This window comes from Strigops habroptila, chromosome 8 (genome assembly GCF_004027225.2).
Source record: "Strigops habroptila isolate Jane chromosome 8, bStrHab1.2.pri, whole genome shotgun sequence".
NCBI classification, from domain to species: domain Eukaryota; kingdom Metazoa; phylum Chordata; class Aves; order Psittaciformes; family Psittacidae; genus Strigops; species Strigops habroptila.
This window is the reverse complement of record NC_044284.2, coordinates 44,813,544-44,836,917: the sequence shown is the minus strand read 5'-3', so window position 1 is coordinate 44,836,917 and position 23,374 is coordinate 44,813,544. Positions and strand designations below refer to the sequence as shown.

Genomic DNA, 23,374 nt, shown 5'->3' with positions numbered 1-23,374 from the left:
ACGTTCCAATAGGGAACCAGCATGCCATTTTCTATACCTTAAAAGACTGCCACAGAAATCTCAGGAATACGCATTGTGTATACAAATTGTCTACATTGGGGTCAGCCTGACTTAATGTTCCCTTACTATTTGCTTATAAATTTCAGTGTATTTGGCTTTTTTCACTGGTTTTTTTTTTTTCCCTCTACATTCTCTACCAAGCTTTGCTTAGTGCTGATGAGAAGTTAAAGCGTATCTGTAATGTCGCAATGCCTCGTATTATTGGCATGAGCTTTGTAAACTGAGTTCTCAAAATTTATTCATCAGCTCTATCTCTCTACCTCACCCTGCGCCTGGCGGAACCAGGCATCTGCAGTCAGCCCATACTGTGGAAAACTTCCAACTTCCCTAATTAACTGCTATATCTTACATATCACAGAATCAAGAAATGGTTGAGGTTGGAAGGGACCACTGGGGGTCATCCAGTCCAATCTCCCTGCTCAAGCAGAGTCATCTAGAAGAGCACATTGCTCAGGATTGTGTCAGACAAATTTGAATATCTCCAGGGAAGGTGACCTACACCAATGCTCAGCCAGGAAAAGGTGTGATTTCCAATAAATAGGCCTTAACCAGTTATTTGCTGTAATCACACTTTTAAAGTTATATCACATGGAAAACAGCAGAGCAGTCACAAATCAAGACCTCTGATCATATAATAAACCATAGCCCACAACAGAAACGCAGACAGTATTTATACACAGTTCTGGTGTCCCCAACATAAGAAGGACATGAGGCTGTTGGAGCAAGTCCAGAGGAGGGCCATGAGGATGAAGAGGCGGCTTGAGCACCTCCTGTATGAAGACAGGCTGAGAAAATTTGGGCTGTTCAGCCTAGAGAAGAGAAGCTGCGTGGAGATCTCAGAGCAGCCTTCCAGTATCTGAAGGGGGCCTACAAGGATACCGGCGAGGGACTCTTCATCAGGGACTGTAGCAATATGACAAGGGGTAATGGGTTTAAACTTAAACAGAGAAAGTTTAGGTTAGATACAAGGAAGAAGTTCTTTACTGTGAGGGTGATGAGGCACTGGAACAGGTTGCCCAAAGAAGTGGTAAATGCTCCATCCCTGGCAGTGTTCAAGGCCAGGTTGGACAGAGCCTTGGGCGACAGACACAGTCTAGTGTGAGGCGTCCCTGCCCATGGCAGGGGGGTTGGAACTAGATGAGCTTAAGATCCTTTCCAGCTCAAATCATTCTATGATTCTATACATTATGTGCATACAACATATATACATATATCATAGAAACAGAGATTGGTTTGGGTTGGAAGGGACCTTAAAGATCATCTAGTCCCCAACACCCCTGCCACGGGCAGGGACACCTTCCACTAAATCAGGTGTGAGGGATATGTTCAGAATGGCCTGTGATACGTTACTCCAATAAACGACGGTATGTTATTAATATGAGCAGAACAAGCTCAATTACACATAGCTTTAACAACAGTACCCAGGAGTCACCATGCAGGCAGACAATCCCCGTTAAACTGAGTCCATCTCTTCTGTATACATGTTTAAAGAGAATAATCCAATTAATGTATTATTGCATGTTAACCAGGGCTGTGTTACAACAAGCCACTTATTGAAAGTGAAACATATAATAATAAAATAACTTCTGCTAGCTTTCCAGAACCCACAGGCATCAGGAGTACAGGTAATATACTGACCAGCAAACTCTGTGTAACCCCTCAAAGATCAATCAAAGACTGTTAAACTAAATTGAATCAAATCGTGCAGAAACTGGTTTAGCAAGCGAAAGTCTGAAACTAGACTTTTCAAGAGGGACACTAAGGCATTCAGTGACACTTTTTTTCTTAATTCTCCTCTCAGCAGGACTGTAAGAACATAAATACAGTGAAGCTTCAGAACAGGGTATGCAGAGAACAATCCTCACCTGAGATACTCCCTCTCGTGTCCCCAAATATTCAGCTATTTTCTGACTGAAAGGCCGTCACCCTTATCCCTGCTATGATATCCTCTAATCCCTTCTTGAATTCAAAACTTAGCTCTATATTAAGAAAACAGGTAGTCTGATGGGATCAGAAATAGTCTTAGGTTTCCTTTCATCTAGGAACATGTACTTCTGACAAGTACCAAGAGCAGGCCAAATGCTTTTCTTATCATTCAACAAAATGACAACAGGAATACTTGAGCAAGATCAGACTCGGTGAGAGTCATTAGGACACATCACTTTGCCTTTATAAGCACCATCCTCTAGTTATTTGTGAAGAAGCTTTATCTAACAAGAATGTGGCACAGATAAAGTTCAGACACCTGATAAATGACTAAAATGCGACACATCCTGTGGTACATCCTGGTTTACACAACAATTTAAGTCTCTCAGTTCAGGTGTTCTTTTAAGAACTGTCCATCATGTTCAAAACTGAACCAATAAAGGCAAAGCTATGAATGTTGCAACTTACATCATTGAAAGTTAACTGGACCTCCTTCTTCTCTCCCAGTTTCAGAGAAGATATAGGAAATGTGGATGTGCCAAGAGTCTCATCCATAACATAGTTAGCATCCATTAAAGTAACCTAGAAAAGATATATGGGTATTCAATTTTACTTTGATAAATCCCTTTTAAATTCCATAGTCTATGCTTAAAGTAAAATAAAAAAAAAAAAAAAGGAAAAGGAATAGGCCTAACCCAACCCACTCAACACCCAGTGCCAATAGACACATTCTTTTAAAACAGGATAAGCTTATGTATAGCATAGGTAGCACCTTCAAGATATTCAATTGCATGAGTATGACAGTATCATTTACAAAAGGTTTTTATTTGAGCACCTTTCTGTCAGTAAATCTCACTATCTTTCTAAGCAGACATAAAAACTTCAAAACAGACATAAAATACACAGTTACTTCAAATTTCCAGTTATTAGAGCTTCTCTGTGGAGAAACTTACACAGTTTTAAATGTGATACGCCAAAAAACATACAGCATCTTTTCTGTGGAGATGGAATCCATACATACATCCTAGCCTTGTATCTACAGACCTAGATCTTTATAGCAATGATTCGGCAAAATGCACAGCATTCCAAATTACACAAAGATTTTCTCTGTATCCAGCCAGATCTTCGAGTCTCTTCTCATATTCTCCATGTCAAAGCATATACCTTTTCAAAATGCAATACTATCCAAAGATGTATGTGGATACCGCAGAACATTGTTCAATGCTTTCATTTTCATCCATGTGGATCTACATCTAGCAGTCTTTTTTCTCACTGGCAGCCTTCCAAGTTCTCAAGTAAAATATTCAGAAAGAATTTCAAGTTACTGTTTAGCTGGTTTATATCAAATAAGTTCTGCAAACTCATTTGGCTTACAATTTTTTTCCACTTGGTGGAATTGTGTCTTCTAAAATATCATGTTTGTGGTTTGGGCCATATTTTTTGCATAAAAGAAATGGAATAAAGATATAATCACTTGAATAATTAGTTCCTGCATCTGGGTTCAGCCTCTTCTCAGCTATAAAGAATCTTCTTCATCCTGCGCCACAAGCAACTCTTTGAAATAATGAACTGTATTTTAGGACAGAACTCATTATTTTCATAGGATCATAAAATAGTTTGTGTTGGAAGGGACCTTAAAAACCATCTGATTCCACACCCCCTTGCCACAGGCAGGGACACCTTCCACTAGACCAAGTTACTCAAAGCCCCGTCCAACCTGGCCTCGAACACTTCCGGGGGCAGGGCAGACACAACTTTTCTGGGCAATGTTAATAGCATCTACATTCTTCCACTTCCTTGTAGAACCTTATGCCCATGCTGCAATCTATGAGGGCTGTCTTTTAAAACCAATAGCAAAAACTTCTTAATGGGATTTTGAGGAGCTGCTTACACTTCAGAGTGAAAACTGCAGTTGGGATGGAGTTAAAGATTTAGATTAATATAATCCGAGGAGCTGAGAGGATTGTGGAGTCTGTCTGAGCTTGGGAATTCACAAAGAGGTTTTGGGTGGGGAGGTGGCCTTGCAGAACCTGGCAGTATGCTATGGCCATACTACGCTGGAAATCAATAGTGTGCCAGCTCATAAAAATTTCATAATGACTGCATAAAACCACGATAAAAACTGAGAAACACCTCACAAAATGTTAGCTAAATTACAAGAGATGTTTTAGTAACTGGGGTTTCTCACCCTGGTGGGAAATGAGCTAGTCACATTGTTACCACAGAAGGAACCAAATGAGTCAGGCCTCCACATGGTCAAAAATATCTGAGATCATGTAACAGTAAGAAACTAATGGCTTGCCAGCATCTCAGCTTCTTCACATCAGAATGCATAGAGATAAGAGTATAAGAGGTGGTACTGTTCCCAAGAAGGCAGCAGATAAGCCATCGGCCGCTGCTGTTTGTGACTTTAATAATTTATCCTTTAAAAATCCTTGAAACAAATTTTGTACTCCACAAATTCATACATTACTAGGGAAGCTGTTAAATTGTAACTTCAAGCAGAATCAGACCCAGTCTTTATATAATGCCAGGAAACCCAAGGGACTGTATTTTACGTATTATTTGTTATTCCTCAGTTTACCATTCTGCTCATCTTTTGAGGGTCATGAGAGCTACTATAGATCACATCAACTATTTAGCCAGCTGCTCCTGCACATCTTCCAAAGAAGCACAAGATCTGCAAATAGACAGGTAAAACAGTCTGCCCCAAGACTTCTGTTAGAATCCACAAAGGTTTTATCAGGCAAAATTGAAACAATTGAAGTAAGAGTACCCAAAACATCACGGGGTGGGCTATTTAGCCCTTGGCTCCAGGCGTAGAGGAGACAGCAGAACCATGCTTCTGCTTTCTGTCTCCTCAGGGAGAAGTAGGGAATGAGCAGAGACTTGACTTTACCCCCACCTATTCGCTGTCCTTAATAGTTGAATCAGTGTAGGAAGCAGGGAGAAAATAATTTATGGCTGATATGAAGAATACTAAGCTACTAGCCCTCTGGAGCAGTCCGAGAGATGACTCAGAGGCATATCTTATAATGACTCTCAAGGCTACTCCTTGAATAATTTATACAACACCTCTTTCTTAGCACCATGCCTAAAGGCAAAGATCAGCCTTTAATGTTTAAAAAAAGTTGTAATCTTGAGACAACAGATGCCATACACTACAAGCTACTGTTATGTTAATCTTCCACTTTGTTCAATTTCCATTTTCAAAGATGCAGTTCAGCCATGTCATTTACCTCAAGAACATTCTCTTGGTTAGGATCCAAAATGAACTCAAAGGTCTCGTTCCACATGGGATTCACATCGTTATTGAAATGTTTTGTTCTCTTCCTGCAATCAGGGGCGGATGGGATGAACAGCTCCACATAAGGATCTGGAGTGTCAACTACAGAGCAAAACACATGTTCAAGTTAGGTATAACACAAGTTTGGGTTGTGTTAATGAATGCAATTACGTGAAACTACAGATCACCTCATGGTCTATGACAGAAAATATTCAATTATATTGTCATGGTTTAAGCCCAGCTGGTAACTCAGAACCATGCAGCTGCTTGCTCACTCCTCCTCCCTCTTCTTCCCCCCCACTCCCAGACATAAATACAATGACATGAACAATAAAATTATATTAACAATCTCCCCAAAAGAAAGAGACATTATGCTTTTAAAAGGGGAGGAAAAAAACCCTTAAACAGAATGGCACTGGGACTGATTCAAGTTTATTGAAATATGTATGCTTCTACCAGGTAGTGGAAATTATTTTTAATAACTCATTTCAGCTGGGAGAAAGAGGAAAAGAGCAAACCAAAAAAGTCTGACCTTTCAAATAGGAATCAATTCTACTTTGGAAAAGAAACAACAGAAAAAAACGGGGATTTGAAACCACTCAGGAGGTTCTGTATGTGTATCAGGCTAGAATGGAAGCAAAATTTGGCCTGCCAGAAATTCTAGTGGGGAACATCAGCTGGACCTAATGTGCCTTCTGATGCCATCACCAAACATAAAAGATACGGAATTTGCCCACAAAGTACTTCAAGTATCTCTGGAGATGCAGAATAACAAGCAAGTTATTTTTTTAGCTAGGGAAACTTTAGGGACATTAAACAAATCTTCTCCTAGACTTGGGCTCCCTCAATTAAAATTTCGTATGTTTGACTTTGTGATTCAAAGATCTCACTGTGTGAGAATTTCCTTGGACTGCTACAACACTCCACAGAATTTCTTAGGGAGTTTTACACTTTGCTCCATATCTGTGGGGCTTAGCTAATTGCTACTGTTTGGCAAGTCACACTGTTACCTGTATAATTAACAAGCAGCTATTTGAAGTTGGGAATCAGTGTGGAAAGCCTTTAAACAGCAATCTTTATTAGCTACTAAGAATTTATGTCTGATCTTGTCTCTTATTTAAAGTCAGGGGAACAGGAAGATCAACCCCCAAGTGCTATTTAAATCTGTTTCCCACTTGCAAATATAACTAATTGCCAATTTTTACTGAATACATTAGCTCCCTTGAATTACTACGCAAAATTGTGCCAGAATGGAGGGAATCAAGGCCTCTTGAAACTAAACAGAATATCTTCTGAAATCAGAATTGACAAAATCTCATCTGTTAAATCTGGATATTGAGCACTACTTTGGCAATAAGCACTATAGACTTGCTCAGCCACGAGGCTGAACTTGCCTACAAAAGCTTGGATTTTAACCAAAATATTGGTGCTGAACAGTGTTCTAGCCAAAACATCAATAGTTCCTTTTCCATTCAACTGTTTATGTGATTATGTGATCAGCAGTAAAGATAAATTACAAACTCTGATTCTTTTTTCCTCTTAAACACAAACAGCAAACGGTTTCCTATCTGTATTCAAAATCCCAAAGCATGTGGAAACCCCGTACCACTGCACAGCTGGCATACAGATGCCATTACTAACTTCCTATCTGACAGACTCCAAATAAGTGTTCAAACAGAAACTAAACCCAAGGCATGGAACAACTAAACTTAGAAAAATCACTCTTCGTAACTTCCTATTGCCAAGCCGCCCCCTCACTCCCTGCATTCATTATGTTTTTAACCCAAGGCAAAGAATTAATCTGCCCTTTCATGTCTGAAAGTTTATTTTGTGCCATTTTGAATTACGAAAATGAAAATCTGTTCTTTTATAACTTCCTTCTTCAGATGAAGAGGAAAAATACTGGAAGACTGTGCTCTGATTAAGATATTGCTATAAGCTATACTATATTAATCAAAATCTTTTTCCTTATTATTGGTTGGAGACCAAAAACTAGCTACCAGCAATCTGACAAGTAATACAAAAGTATTCACTTAATGTTCTTGAAAACATTAAAGTTATCAAAGGCAGATAAAACAGGCAGATTATGTATCCTTTTGCATGGATGTATTTATTCGGTTTTGGATTTTTGCTGGTTGATTTGACAGGTTTGTTTTTCAAAAAAACTAATCTGAAAATGTAAGAGAAAAGTAGCTTGATCACTGCTGTTATTTGTATTTTGATTTTAAAAGGAAGAATCTTTATGAAATGGTTCAGTGGTTGTGGAACTGCTCTTTTATTTTAGCAGCCTACTTGAAATACCGACCACAGACTTTTGAAAAGAAGCTACATGTAAGATTTGCTACTTCTTCCTCAGGACACATCTGAAGAAAATGAAGTTTTGATACAGCTCAGCTAGGCTCTGGGTTATTCTTTGCACAAGCATTCTCGCATGACCCCTCCATAATTTATGGGCTAGCTATCTGCAGTGCATCTCAACTTCTTAATGTAGGTAAAGTCTGGAAGTTTTGCAAATAGACACATGCACTACTGTAAGACAGTGACTGTATGGTATGATATGATCCCATATTCCTGTCTTCAGGGCATTCTTTGACTATTTAAAGTAAGTGCCTGAACATGTGCATGCAACTAAAATGTCATACTTCTCCTACTGTTAGAGAGCTTCCTACATAAGGGCACAGATAATGCTATGGAATAGAGGGATCAGACTCCATTAGTGTTTCTCAAGAAAAAAACTAATATGAACAATTAAGTACAAGTTTATCTGAAACCCCACCTTTACAGTAAAAAACAAAATTAAGAATTTCGGCATTGATGCCAATGCAAGTGAGAGAGTCCTGTAATTAGCAGCTTATACCTAGATGAATTATAAAGGTAATTATCAAGATGTTTATGATAATCCTTTTGTAAGATTCATAGCATCTACAAGATCTCCAGGGGTTGAACACAAGTATCCAGTAACAAAAAGCAGAGTCACCATCTAAACTGTTATTTTTAAACACATGGCTTAAGAAATGGCTGAGAGGAAGGAAGTAAGTATTCAGTGACTTTTCCTTGTTCAGTTTATCTCCTGGTTAAGTAATTATTACAGAAATATATCTCTAAATTACATTATGAATCATGAAGTGAAACAAACAGCGGACAATAATTAGGATAAATAATTTTCACCTTAAAAATGAGTAATGCTTTATGCAATCTCTATATTAAAGAAACCTGTAAAATTTTCTACAATGCAAACCATTTGATCTTATGTTACTAATTTGGCGAGATGACTGTCATCAGGTCCCCATAGTAATATAATTAATATTTCAGACACATAATGTATGTTTCAGTCATTTCAATTTCAAGTACTTCAATAGCATAAAATACATAAAGAAACTACACAAAGCATATTCAAAAATATCAAGGATGAAGCCGCTACCATCATACATTAAAATTTACCTCATTTGTCCATCAAAATTTGAAAGAAATACAAAGTTCTTGAAGTATTCCAATATCTGGGTTCCTGCGAAAACAATCTGCACCGTAAGACGTTGTCTTTTTTTTTTTCCCCTAAATAAGCATGTCATAAACACTTGTGATCATAAGAGATACTACATAAAACTATGCTTACTTTCAATTCAGTTAATATACACATCACCATTATAGAAAGCAAATCTGGATCCAGATTTTTTGAATCCATGATTTCCAGATACCATGCTTATACAATTACAAGTATATTCCAGAAAGTACAAAGTACATGGCAGAACTTCCTTAAAGAACTATGTTAGTTTCATTCACTGGAGTTTTTTGCTTTCTGGTTAACCAACATCCTCCACCATTAAGTGCAACCCCATTCATAAAAGCTTCCTAGGTCCCAAACAACTATCTTTATCTACTTTCCACCATTTTTTTTAGCTTACTGCACTACACACACTACACAACTTACACTATTTACTGTATAACTGGTTTAGCACAAAGTTACATGTAGCTGAAAGGCTTGATTGAGGATAAGCTAATAATAGGAATTGCTGAACTACCACCCTCTCCTCTGAGGGGAAGGAAGCCAAAAAATTCCAGCTCTGCCTTAACACAGAAGCAGTTCTGGCTGGAGAAGGGAACTTGAGCAGGCTGAGCAGCACAGGCTCGTGGCAGGGCTCCTCTGTATTTTAGAGTAGTTATCAAACCTACTGTTTCCCTACAGAAATCAAAACAGGGGGCACAAAGGCATTTCCAATGGGTTGAACATTAACTAGGATCGATCACAGCAAACCAGTATAGCGCAAGCTACGTGAATCTCTTCCCAGGCAAGAAACATAGTTTTGACATGTGTTTAAAAATAATAACTACTTATTATAAGTTAAATACTAATTTTTATTCAAATAGTGAATTTTATGGGACTCACTGGACAATATGCTTCACAGCATGGCATGGAAATATGGTCTCTCTGCCACTGTCAGGTGAAAATGTAATAGATTTTAAAAACATGGGTTTTCCCAGTTTAATGTGATTTTCTAGTTTTAAAAAAGGGAATTCTTAAAAACAGTACTTACAGATAATTTTATTTCCATTATTAAACTGTTCTTATCTCAAGCCACTGGTTTTTACATTTTTTCTGATTCTCCTACCCATCCCTCTGGAGACTAGGCAGGGAGTGAGCAGCTGTGTGGTGTTTAGTTTCTGGCTGAGCTTAAACCACAACATAAATCAAGCACCTGAAAAATTATGTCTCCTGCGTTCAGGAAAAAACACAGGCACCAGTAATTGATTAATTAATTCAGTATCAGACAGGCAAGGAGGAATGGAAAAAAGGCAGAGCTGCAAGGTCCCCCATACAGCAGCCAACAACACTACCTGGCCATAGGATGGGATGGTAAACAGTCTGATCAGGCTGCTAGGTGCTCAGCATAGGACATCAGCTTGGTGTACCCTCCCTGCCAATTCACAGACAACAAACAAGTATGTCAAGTCTTTGCTGTGGAGGCTGGTGGTGTGATTTTGGAAACCAAGTCGTTCTCCAGCCTGAAGAGGTGGAGCATGGAAATGTCAGGAGCAGAACTGGCTGTGTCAGGCTGCCACATACAAAAGCATCTCATCACGCCCTTAGGCAATCTTTGCATTAAAAAGTGATGCAGCTGCACAATCACAAGCTCTCAATTCAGTACCATACGACACTGCAGCAACAAGGCCAAACTTTCAATCTGTCTTTTTAGATTTGTTCTGAATTTCCATTTTCAAAGAGGACTGTAGGTGAGCCCGCTACCAATTCTGGCCTCCCATGCCAAAAGGCCACAGGGAACCTAATACATGCAGGAGAACACACAGAGATCACCAGTAGGGGGTCCCAAGGAAGAGGTGACAGGTTATTTCCTGCCTGTGGTTCAGGTAGTTTAGGGAATGCCAGGGCTTTTGGCCTTCAAGAGGGATTTCGCAAAGGGGATGATGCAGTGTGAGATGTCATCAGTGGAAGGTGACTACAGGTAAGGCAGCTCCCAAAGCAGCAGCTATGCTATGAGAAATCCTGTGATTGCATAATACATTTATTAGACATTATTAGTGCCTTTTGTTACACTGCTTTTCATTTCCAGTGTTACTTAACTGAAGGAAAAGAACTGACCTCCCAGCACTGGCACTGCAACACACCCCATTTGCTGGGGTGGGACACCACTAGCAGTTTCACTGATCCAGACTTAAAAGGAAATAAAAACCCAAACAAACAAGTCAGCTGAACCCTTCAAATAGGTTCCAACCAAATTTGTAGAAGTGCCAAGACCAAAACAAAATATTCACTTCTCCAGGTTATCTGTACAGTCCCTTTGCAGACAGACTGACAGCAGTGAAAAGTGAGTGAAACATTAGTTTGCAATATCCCAGAGAAAAATTTGCCTTTCTAGTAGCATGCCAGAATCTAAGGGGTTTGGATTTTGGGCTGGTTTTGTTTGGTTGGTTTTAATTAATTTAAATGCCTAGTTCTTAAGACTTTCAGTATGTTACTTGTGCAATGTCTCACTTTGCCAACAAAGACACAAGCAGGAGAAAAGGAACAAGTGGCATGGCTGCCCAGTTCAGCTATGACTGTGGGTCCACAGTAACGTCAGATCTGGGCAGTGAAAAACTGGTCTAGAGTAGGTTTAGGTGTATCATCACATTCCTGTTAAATTAGTCAAAACGCACAATATGACTTTTATTCCAGATTTATGTTAGTTGATGGAGTATAGATTATTCCTAGTCTGGCATAAAGTCTGCAAATACAAATTTAAACTAGCAATGTTTTCTGAAGCCACAGAACAAGTTTATACTGGAGCTGTTTGGTATCATGAGGTTTTAGAGGTTTTGGTCCTCTAGCAGCAGCCCTAGAGCTTGATTTACTATCCTGCTGAAGAACAGCCTGCAAGCCTTTGAGTGAGAAGAGGTCCTTCTCTTGACTTTTTAATTCAGGCAATTGTCAGAAATGTTTTAAAAACCTGGAGCTGTCCTAACTGGGCAGAACAGTAGCAAAGTATAGGCTCAGGTTCACTGTGTAAACATCACATCTTAGTAAAACCATCATCATCGCTACTGCAAGCAATTACAGGAAACCAAGCCATAAAGTGACACCTGGGAATTGTTTCTTCCCCAACTGAGCAACCTTGCTGCTCAGTTGGCTTATTACAGGCATTTCATTTACAGGCCTGAAGAATGGATTGCAAAGCACTTAGTCAGAACAGCATATGGATATCAATGTTAACAGGTCCATAAAGGGAAAACGATGATTGTGCATGTGAGTTAATCTACTAATTCCTACTAAGCACGGCACAACCTAGCACTAAGGAGACAGTCCATGTATTTCAACTGTCCTGTAACACCGTCAGCTGGATGCTTTGATAGAGAATAGTTTTCTACTACCAGGCTTTACAAAAGTGTTCCTTTCTATAGTGATGAAGATGAAGAAGATCAATCATTTTTATTTTTTCCTTCCTTTCAGAACAAATTCAGTCAGAAATACATAAATGAAAGCATTTATTTATTTGTAAGAATTTTCCTTTGATACAGACTAATATAAGGGACAGCTAGCAAAAAAAAGAAAAGTAGTGAAGTTTATGCAAGAAACACTCAGTGAGGGCTACTAGTTACATCATAAGCACATCCAGCTTGGGGAGTCCCTTACTGAAGTCAGCTGAGTGCTTGGAGACAATCAGAGGGAAATACCACATGCTCACACTTACTATTTTTCCTTTGCATCTGACTATGACTGATGTTCTTCCTGGTTCTCCCTTAGGATCAGGCATTTGCCCAACCCTACAACAACTTCAAAGCCCTCCCTTTCAAAGTTGGGAAGGGGGATGAGAGGGAAAAGAAAAGAAACAGGAAGAAATCAAAGTACTACAGAGGACAAATGGAATAAAGGGAGGGAGACCCATCCTAAATGGAGGCAGAGAAAGGCTCAAACTAGAGAAACCAGTGTCCACAACAACCTGGAGAAGAGCCTCACCACAAAGTTCTGCCTGGAGACATGACAGCACATGAAACAAAACCAGATCTCAGTCACCATCAAGCTCCATTCTCCCAGGGCTGCAGCTGGTCACTGCGTGGCAAGAGCCTCAAGCAGAGAGACAAGAAGGTCCTTCAGAGTATCAGGCAACATGGATCCTTGGTCTAAGCCAGCACAATTGCTTTGATGTTATCGCAGTGTATCAGAGTAACAGGAGAGCCTTCCTCTAGGATGAAAACAAGTTTGCACTAATGTTTTACAGACAGCCCTTGCCTCAATAACTACATGGTAAGTATTCAGAGACAGAATTTGGTTCTTATTGAAAAGGTATTTTTGCAACTAGAAAGAGCAGCATTTTCTGGATCAGTTTCACTGTGGAACACATGAGCCTGTTTCCCATGCAACTTTCACCTCCCAGCACTGCTTCTGCCTAACCCTAGAACAGGGCAAAAATTGCATCTATCAAGGAAACTGAAGTCTAGTCTACAGTTGCCTCAATCTGCAGTAAACATTTCATGAGCAGTCGTTACCAGTATTGATCATTTTTGAAGATACCTGTCTTGTAAGGATACGTATTTCATTACAAGCCTATGGCTCTAGAGCCACAGTCAGCTGCCATGTTTGGTGATGGACCACTATAGGACATGACCAACTGCAGGGCTGGTACAAGGGTTGTCAGGAAGAGTCAAATCAAAATGGGTTGCTGAAGCCCACAGAGCTTGGTCAACCTGGGACTCTGATGCCCACCCAGGCCACCCTAGCACAGACTGGAGCAGCATGGGTCCAAATGGGAACATTTCTATCTCCTTCTTGCAAAACACTTCTAGCACTCCTCCCCTGCTTTGCTCTGTAAAGCATACAGTACATCTTACAGCTCCTGGCCACATGAAGATCTGCATGTGCAGCCTGCAGGACTTGAAAGACTGGCCAGCTCTGACCTACTTTTTCCAGCTTGTTAAGCTGGCAAAGGGGTGGAGTGTGGCTCACTTTTCTCCAGGGCCTTGCAGGAAGAGCATTATCTGATAGCACTTCAACAGTTCAGTTCAGTTCAGTATAGTTCAGGTATACTGTAGCTAAGTCAGGGTATAAGACTGGCTAGCTGTGATACAGAGAACAGCTGGATTAATCCTGAACGAGCTGCTGTAACACAAACTGTTGTGCCCCTGCTCCGATAAAAGCAGGCAAATCACCAATTCCTTCCCTTTCAGCTACCTCATACACACACCTAAACTGCACTTAGACTACTGTGAGTATGCCTTAAAATAAGCCAGCGGAACATTAAGACTTATGGCTCATAATGAACACAATTCCAGGGCAAAGGCCTATGGAGGGACTGGAACTGCACTGGACATCACCTCCTCTCTACCTCCACAACACTGAAGCAGATCCTACAGCCAGGGCGAAGCTGGTGCTGCAGTCAGGGAAGTGTGCATACCTGTCCTATGCAATGCCACAACTCCTAGTTTCCTTTGGAGAAGGCTGAAGGCAAACAAGAAGCATGTCAGCAACATTGCCCCAGCAGAAGAATGTCTTCCTTGACTTTGCAGGGGACATCCATTGCCGGTTGCAGCAGCATGGGCTAATCGTGCCAAAAGCCACTTACAGGAGCTGTTTTCCATCTCTGTTAGCAGGTTTTGCAATCTAGGTTGAGCTTTGTTGACTGGACTGCTCCCAGTACAGTAACTTGTTTATCTGAGCATCTGAGCAGCCTAACTACAGTGGAAATGCATCCTTAATTCCAACTGGGTGGAAAGAAACTGGGATAGAAGCTGAGTACTAGTGCCATTAGCTATCCAAACTTTAAAAGTTTTTATTTTTAAGAAAATACTTTTCTCCTTAAAATGCCCAGAATTAGACTGTTTATTATCATAGCATCAAAACTAGATGAAGCAAATGAAAGCTGTAAATCCAAAGCAGGATTAAGCAGGATTAGCAATCACTAAGAGCAGAGTCATACAACTGGTTTCCTTTGTAGATGTCAGCAATTGTTTTGAAAGCCAGTATACTGGGAGAAAAACAGAACTTTAAAGATCTATGACAAATTTTATGATTCTTCCTTTGGCCTGGTTTTCCAGCAAGGCCCCATCAAAATCCAGAAGGAGAGGAAGAAAAAAAAACCCACAGTCTGTAAGTATTTCTCTTCCAGAATGTTGCAGTTTGGGATTCTGGTCTTTTTCTACAAGTTCTTATACTGCCATGACAGTATAAGAAAAGTATAAGGAAAGGCTCTACAGTATGGCATGGTATCTGGAGTAGATCCAAAACTAAACATCCACTATATAAGAACTCAGTCGACTGGAAGCAAGTTCTTTTCCAAAAGCTCCAGTCAGAGAAGTGATTTTAAAAGATCTATTGACCCCTACAACCACAGGAAAGCTAAGCAATTAGATAATTAAATCCTCACCAAAAACATGCAAATTTTGAGATATTCCATCTTGCATTGGGTTTATGTGGCAGGTTTTCAGTAGCAGCAAGGATGCAAGGGTGGCTGCTGTGAGAAGATACCAGAAGCTGCCCCCATGTCATATAAAGCCAGTTTTAGCTGGCTCCAAGAGAGACCAACTGCTAGCCAAGGCTGAGCCCAGCAACAGCGCTGCTGGTACCTCTGTGATAACATATTTAAGAAAGCATTAAAAAAAACCCCACGTCACAGCAGATGTGAGAAAGGAAGGAGAAAGTGTGAAAGAAGCAATTATGGAGATAACAAGTCAGTAAAGAAGGAGGGGGAAGACATGCTCCAAGTGACAGAGCAAAAATTCCCCCATAGTGACACAGGTTGTCTCCCTGCAAGCCCATGGAGGATCATGGTGGAGTAGAAATCCACACTGAAGCCTGTGGAAGATCCCACACTAGAGCAGTTAGATGAGCTCTGAGGGAAGTCACAGCCTGTGTAAAGCCCATGCAGGAGCAGACTCCCTTTAGGAGCTGCAGCCCATGGAGAGGAGACCACACAGGAGCAGATTTTCTGGAGGAACTGTGGCCCATGGGGGACCCACACTGGAGCTGTCTGCTCCTGAAGGACTGTAACTCATGGAAAGGTCACACGCTGGAGCCTGAAGGACAGCAGCCCATGGGAAAGACCCATGTTGGAGAAGGTCATGAAGGACTTTCTGCTGTGGGAGGCATCACATGCTGGAGCAGGGGAAAAGCGTGAGGAAGGAATGGCAGAGGCATGTTAAGAACTGACTGCAACCCTCACTCCCCATCTGCCTGTATCACTTAGGGAGGAACACAAGCCAGGAGTGAAACTGAGTCTGGGAAGAAGGGAGGTGTAATGGGGAAGGTAGTTTTAGTTTAGTTTTTAACTGTTCTACTGGGAATGGGTTGCCCAGGGAGGTTGTGGATGCTCCATCCCTGGCGGTGTTCAAGGCCAGGTTGGACAGAGCCTTGAGCCACATGGTTTAGGGCAAGGTGTCCCTGCCCATGGCAGGGGGGTTGGAACTGGATGATCTTAAGGTCCTTTCCAACCCTTACGATTCTATGATTCTATGATTCTACTCTGCTACAATTAATTGTCAATAAAATCATTTCCTCAAGTTGAGTCTGTTTTGCCTGTGATGGTAAAAGGTAAAGTGATCTCCCTGTCCTCATCTTGACTCATGTGATCTTCTCATCATATTTTTCCCCCCACGTCCTGCTGATGGAGGGGGAGTGATAAGAGCAGCTTGGTGGGCGGCTGGCAGCCAGCCAAGGTCAACCCACCACACATCTGCTGCAATTGTTCATCTCGAATCTTCCACCCTGTAAAAGGACTTACTGTTAGGACAGTATCTGGAGTGTAAGAGTCACCTTGAAAGGGACAGCATAAAACTAAAACAAGTGAAATCAGTAAAGGAAGTACTCCTACGCAAAGGCAACAGTAAATGGGCAGATACTTGAAGTAAGAAGGGATTTGAATGAAACACTGAGAAAGAGGGAGTCTGCTCTCAAAAATTCCCCTCTCCCCTCCCCACTAAACATCCTGCATTATGCATTCTTACAGTAATTCTCATTTATCATCCTCACATTCACAGAATGACAAACTGATGTAAGTAACTAACTTCCTTCATATATGAAAAGCATTTGCAGGGAAAATTTCTGTGATGCAATTATTGCCATTTTAGTTTATTTTGCTGTGTTTTACCAGTGAGAAACAAAAGCAACTACTGTAGCTTAGCTACTCAGATCCTGGTACGGCCCAGATTCAGATTTGATTGCTTGTCTTTGTCAGATCACTTTACAAAAATTTTAAAGCTTACAGAGACAATGGGAAATGTCAGCCAAATAAAATAAAAAGAGAGGGTTGGAAGCTATCCTGGCTCCAGCTTTCTCTGTTGTTCCAGCCACCCAGATCAGCCAGAACTAAAAATGTCTTGAATCAGCAGTGTTCTCTGTGTGAACTGCCTGTCACTCAAGGAAAAACACTGCCCGTGGAAGTTGCAGTGTAGTGAGCATCTATTACCTAGTTTTAAGGATGACACAACCATTTATACTCTCCATTAATGAAGAGCTCAAAAAAATCTTGAGAAACTTGCTGAAAATACTGCAGATGTCCCAAGCCTAGGCTTGAGGAGACAAAGGTGTGGATAGTTATGCCATTCAGGCCCTCCATGCCCACCTACAGAGTTAGGGCATCATGCACACTAGATCTCTAATCTAAAACTCCTTGAGCAGAGGTAGATCTCAAATCCTTAAGATGAAAAATGCCACACAAACAGCAAACTAACAAGCACTTCCATATATTTAATAAACTTAGATTTACTCAGGTCTTTCACAGCTATTCCAGAAAGTCTTGGAAAGACTGATATGGAAAAATGAAGAAAAGCAAAATGTTACACAAAATCTCTCATGTTCCTCAGGACCTCCATCACCACCACAATGTAAAATTGTCTCTCTTGCCCACAGAGCAGCCACTGTCTACACAAACTTGAGCAACAACAACAGAATAAATTAGAAGAAACTCACCAGAAGAGTCAATAACTTGGCAGTGTCCATCATGAGAGGCAACACTCAGGTACCCACCCTGCCCAAGGCACCTAATTATGTATTACAGCCACCCTCCCTGGTAGTGAATCCTATCCTTGAGGTCAGAAATCTAATGTAAAGTTCCGAAATTCCTTCAACAAGTCATAGTTTTGGCAAATCAAATGAAAAAAGAAAAAAATATTGGCTGGCACCATCAACTGTAAAGACCCCCAATCTTTAATTAGTATGAATTAACATGATTACGGATTTTATCAAATAGCCTCCAGGCTCCAACACACCAAACTTCTTATTTCGTATGTGTATACACATTTTTCATTTTCCCAAAATAAAACCAGAAGCAATGTTCTGGTTTGTTTTGGTTTTTTTTGTTGTTTTTTTGTTTAAATACAAGGGATTTGCCAGTATTCCAAGAACAAGCTCCAGAAACTTAGAAGCTCATTCAGAGATGCCCCACGCTGCAGGTGCCTCAGGCTATGGAGTGCTGCTAACCGCCTCAGACAGGAAACCAAGCAGGTTTAAGTGGCCCTTGAGCATAGTTCTGCCAGGTTTTATCAAAATAACAAGATCTTCCTGAGCAGTTTTTTTGGTTTTGATGATTTGGTAAGGCAAGAATTTTGTCTGGAAAAACATCCAATTATATTGATAGACAATATTTGGGATTTATACTGGACCATACTTTTCCTGTGAAGGTGGGGGTAAAACCATGGTCTTCTAGCTTTCTTCACTCTTCCCATACTCCCTTTAATATCATACCATGGGGTCCCCATTTCAGCCCCTTTTTTTCCCCTTCCCATGTTCCCCATACTGTCCCATGACAGAGACCTCTGTTTCTGAGAACCTGTGTTTTTCCATTTAACCCACCTTCTTACACATGCATACCTGTGGGGCCCTTGTCCTGTTCTTCACAGCCCTTTTCCTGAGGTCATCTTACATAAAGACCCTCTCAGAGGGCACCAGAATAACACCCCACTGCATCTTCTCTGTGTGCTCCTTTCCTTCCCCCTACAGTAGACGCTTCCTTCTTCTCCCCTCCTGCCAGGGCTCCCCTTCCTTCCCTCATACTTGGGGCTTTTGAACATTCCCCTTCCAACTGTCCCTCCTGCTTACTCCCCACGTTTAGTATCAACAGTAGACATCAATTACAGGGGAAAAAAAAAAAAAAACAACAAACCAACAACCAAACCAAACAAAAACCCCAAAAAACCAGAACTGTTAATCCACTGAAGCAAAGCTGTGTGTCAGAGAAGCTGCTGTAGCTTGACCTGAAAGCTACAGCAGGAACATGCTGGGAGAGAAACAATTGCATGTCAAACGAGCCTGAGAGCTCAGCAGCGAGGCACCACATTCACTCTGCCAGCCCCAGCCTGCACGTTCTGGGCTATGCAACACTTCGCATAAAGCACCAGCAAGAGACAGATGATTTGACATCAAAATAGTCATAATCTAGGAAGCAGGAACATTCTTTTTACAGATTCATCTGGTGTCTTCCATAAGGTCTGCTTATCCTTATCCATTTGGGGGTTTCCTTTTTTTGGGTTGGGTTTTTTTTTTTTTCTTCTTAGTCTGCATTGACTCAGCAGAGCTCTGGGCTTTTTTTTCTTTTGTGTTCCCACCACCAAACCACAGTCTTTTGAAGATACAGCAATTGCCAGTTTCACTACAGTTAGAGCAGCACTTCCGACTGAGCCAAAAAGCTAAATGTAGGTGTTGCTTGCTTGTAAGCAAATTATTTACAACTCACTCAGTTTTTTTGGATCAACGGAAAGAAGGAGTGGCAAACCTGCTTTCAGAGTTAGAGTGAGTGAGCAATGAAATGGGTACACTGCCCTAGCTTTAACAAGCAAGACAAAAACACCACCAACCCACTAACAATCATTTAATGCATGACAAGCTTGATGTGTCATCTCCCCCTGCCTATAGCAACAGTCTGCTAAGAAGAAGGAGACAAAATAGAAATACTCACGCATGTCACCAATCGCTCCTTTTGTGACATTTGTGGCTTTCCTTACTGTCACAGTGAATACGTGTGAATACTGGTGTTCCACCTGGAAGTCAGAGAGTTAGAAAAGGTTAAGCTCCAGAACCAAAAACAACCTATCAAAAAAGGCTTCATTTTGTCCAAAATCTCTGAGAGAAATCACCCAGTCAAAACGTAAGTGAAACTCATACTGGATAGAGCATCTTAAAGCAGAACTGCACCCCGTAGCTTTACTGAAAGGTCAGTGCTTGTTTTTCCTGCAGCCACACCTACTAATCTTAATGAATAACACTCCTCCTCTCTACAGAGCCTGCTTTAAGGCATTTAGTCAGTCAGGGACAATGTGGTATAGTAAAAAAAAAAAAAAAAAAAAAAAAAAAAAAGAATTAAAAGGGGGCTTTTTTTACAGTGTGCTTGGTTTTGTAATTACCTTCCCCCAGTATAAAAAATGGGTGCAAATATTTCAAAGTATATGTTCTGGAACAGATATATGCATACTGCACACTCAAGGGATATAGCTAGTAATGCATAGAATATACCTTTTTGTACACACCAATATTCAAAGTGCAAGTGTCCTTAAGACAATGGAGGGAAGGTGAAAATCAGGCTGTTAAAACATTCACAACCAAATTTCAAGCAGTTTCTGGAGCTTCCTGTTTCCTGCAAAGCCTAAGCACATAACAGAAGCTGCCTTTCTAACAGCAGATCTGTCCTGAATGAACTAGGGAAGTAGAAAAAGACATGAAATTAAGAAACACATGTTAAAACTGTAATGAAAAGAGATCAGTAACTTGCATCTTTTTCACTTTGTCTACATAGCCATAAGTTTGACCCACCTACTGAATACCACTACCAGAATGGCATATTGCAAGGCAGACAACATTGGCTTTTACAGGGATGCAGTACAGAGGTTGTGGGTAAGTTTTATGTTATTGAGTAGGATCAGGTCTCACACAATTGCCTCTCAGCACTTACATCTACACTGCTATCTTCAAGCCAGTCTTAAGACACTCAAGCTGTCCGACTGCTCACAGTGCCTAGATGTTGACTCACCATCTGGTTCAACATGGAGGGTGACCAGCTTGGTCTTCTGCAACAGAAACTCAGGCACTGGGAGGGGACCACCTCACACCTGAGCCCCACTTCTACAAAGAGCATCAAAGAATGGCCGAAGTTGGAAGGGACCACCAGGGATCATCTTAGTTCAACCCATATGTGGCTTTGTTTTCAACAGTGGCACATGCCTCCACTTAAGCTACTGCTGCTTCAACTGCCAGACTTTACAAGGGCCTCCAGGTGGTTCTCATAGCAATTTCAGAACTGGTTTTTGCAGCCAAGCCCCATTATTTCACATCTACAACATGCTTACACCCAGAGACAATAACCAAATTCAACATCTCTAATACAAGTTTTAAAAAAAAAAAAAAAAAAAAAAAAAAACCACAAAACAAAAAAAAAAAAAAAAAAAAAACCAACAAAAAAAACAAAAGTCTGTAGTCTAGAGGTCTTCAAAGGCACAGCCTCATCACCATGGCAAAAATAACTAAGAGAAAATGCCCACAGTGATACTGAGGGTATGACTTTACCACAGGCACTGGCTAACCCAGACACTGAATTGTTGCATCTTTATTAAGGCTGTAATCACACTCATGCTGTGATGACTGCTGGAGGCTCATTTCATGATAGTCTGTCCAGCAGTAAATTTCAACTCTTTCTCCCCTGTAAGCTGTAGGAGTTGTCTGGTTCCAAAGAACAAGTAAGCAGGCAGAGGGGAAACTGTGGCTACGTAAACTATTACCTTACAAGTGGTATACTGAAATCACCATTGCACAGCAAGTGGTTCATCAACCGCAGTACAACTGGAACCCAGACGCTTCTTGAAAGTGCTCAAAGCTGTTTTATCAGTGTGCACCACCTGCACGAGCATGTCAAATCGCTGAAGTGCCAGTTTCACAATGCAGCACTGCCCTCAGTTTGTTCACATAGACTGATGTAGTTCCTTTGTCATATACAACCTTATAATTAAAAGAAATAGTCCAAAGTACTAACACACCACCCTTCTCATTCTTCGCTGTTAAGAAAGAGCCTGTCTCACTAGAGACCACAAATCAGAGATCACTGAACATTTAGCAACAATGAGGAGGATAGAGTTATAATTAAGTTACAACTATGGGACATGGACATGCTGGATTTAGTTCTTAGCTCTTAGGTGGAACTCATGCAATTCTGGTGTAGTATCCCTATTTTACAGTTCTGGCTATAAAATGGGGATACTACAAGATGCTGACTGACAAAAATCACTTCTTGCATCTCCTAGTCCTACTTATGAAACTCACATGCCTAATAAAAATGCCTACCATCACTACCTTCTACTACAAGTCAATAACCATTTTGCTAACGCTATGGTGAGAACTGCTTTTTATTCACTTAAGCAGCAAACCCCGTCATTCTAGCAGTTGTTTTGCCAAAAAAGTTAAGTCTAGTTTAAGATCTGGTATCCTCTGATATGAATGTGAGTACACAGAGGTCTGGCAAAAACAGAAAAACTGTATCTTCTTTCCCCATGCCTCACTGAGGCTTATAATTAGAGATATTAATATTTGGCCATAATCACACACTTGGAAGAAATTTGCCACTACTAAAATAAACTATCTCCCTCTTACCAAAACAGCAAAAAAAGAAATAAAAATCTATATACACAGAGATATACAGGGAGCTCAAAGTCTAGATCTTTTCTTACACCAAAATAAACATTTTTCATGCAACTTAAGTGCAATCGGAAATTAAGGCAATTTTCCACTTAGGATCCAGTTTCTAAAGTACTTTAGATACTTTCTAAAAGTATCTAAAGGCCTAAATTGACAGCTAGCACAACTTTCAAAAGCATTTTCCTTTTTTTTTTTTTTTTTTCCCCCCCCTTTTTTTTTTTTGTTAGTTTTCGGAAAGACTGAGCTCTAAAGAAGTTAGATGCTCCCTGAAAATACCGTAAGAAATGTACTGACTATGGATACCTTTAGAAATCCAGCCCTTGCTAGTTTAGATGACAAAGCTGCATTTTGTAAAGTGACTTTAGTTCACCTTAAGCCTTGATAAAAATCTGTACATTGCAACTCCTCAATTATTCTGAAAAATAGACGATGGTATATAAATCACTTACATGTTGCAACACCAAGTGAAGCAACATCTGCACACCTTTAAAAATCTAAACCAGGTTAAAAATTTCAGAAGCTCACAAGTTAATCAAAAACCTAACTCCTAGCACTCAGTCATCTAGCTTTCCATGCGTTTCATTTCACTTCCTCTTTCTCCATGAATTTTGAGAAGAAAGGAGGAAAAAAGTGAAAATATGCCCTCTCTGAACACAGATTTTCTGAATTATGGAAACTCCTATGGACAGTATTCACCCTTTACTGGTTCAATTTCCAAGTACCCTGTACAGCCATGCTTCAGTATCTCCTGTTCTCATACCACACCTCTTCATCTCTTCTAACTCCTCCCTCTGCCTCCTTTGTTCCTCTCCCACCTTTGCCTGCTTTTCTTCCCCCTCACACTAAAATTTCCCTAACTATCTGATTTCCTCTATTTTACATATCACTGTATTTGTATGTACATAAATGCCACCACCTTCCCCACTAAAGGACTAGAAAACAGAACAATGCGCTAAGATCTCTTGTAACACAATCAGGTTTTACCTATGAACCTTTTGTGC

The 23,374-nt window shown here is 40.5% G+C and overlaps 1 protein-coding gene across 2 annotated transcripts in view; it reads right to left on the bottom strand.

The window, feature by feature from the left end:
• Positions 1-23,374, bottom strand: part of PLA2G4A (phospholipase A2 group IVA) — a 79,034-nt gene that overhangs the window by 40,307 nt on the left and 15,353 nt on the right. For both annotated transcript variants that reach the window (XM_030494739.1, XM_030494738.1), the window contains exons 4-6: positions 19,651-19,732; positions 5,226-5,374; positions 2,455-2,568 (exon numbers count right to left, since the gene is read on the bottom strand). In XM_030494739.1, coding sequence (XP_030350599.1) covers positions 2,455-2,568; positions 5,226-5,374; positions 19,651-19,732 — 345 coding nt within the window. The remainder of the gene's footprint in view (positions 1-2,454; positions 2,569-5,225; positions 5,375-19,650; positions 19,733-23,374) is intronic.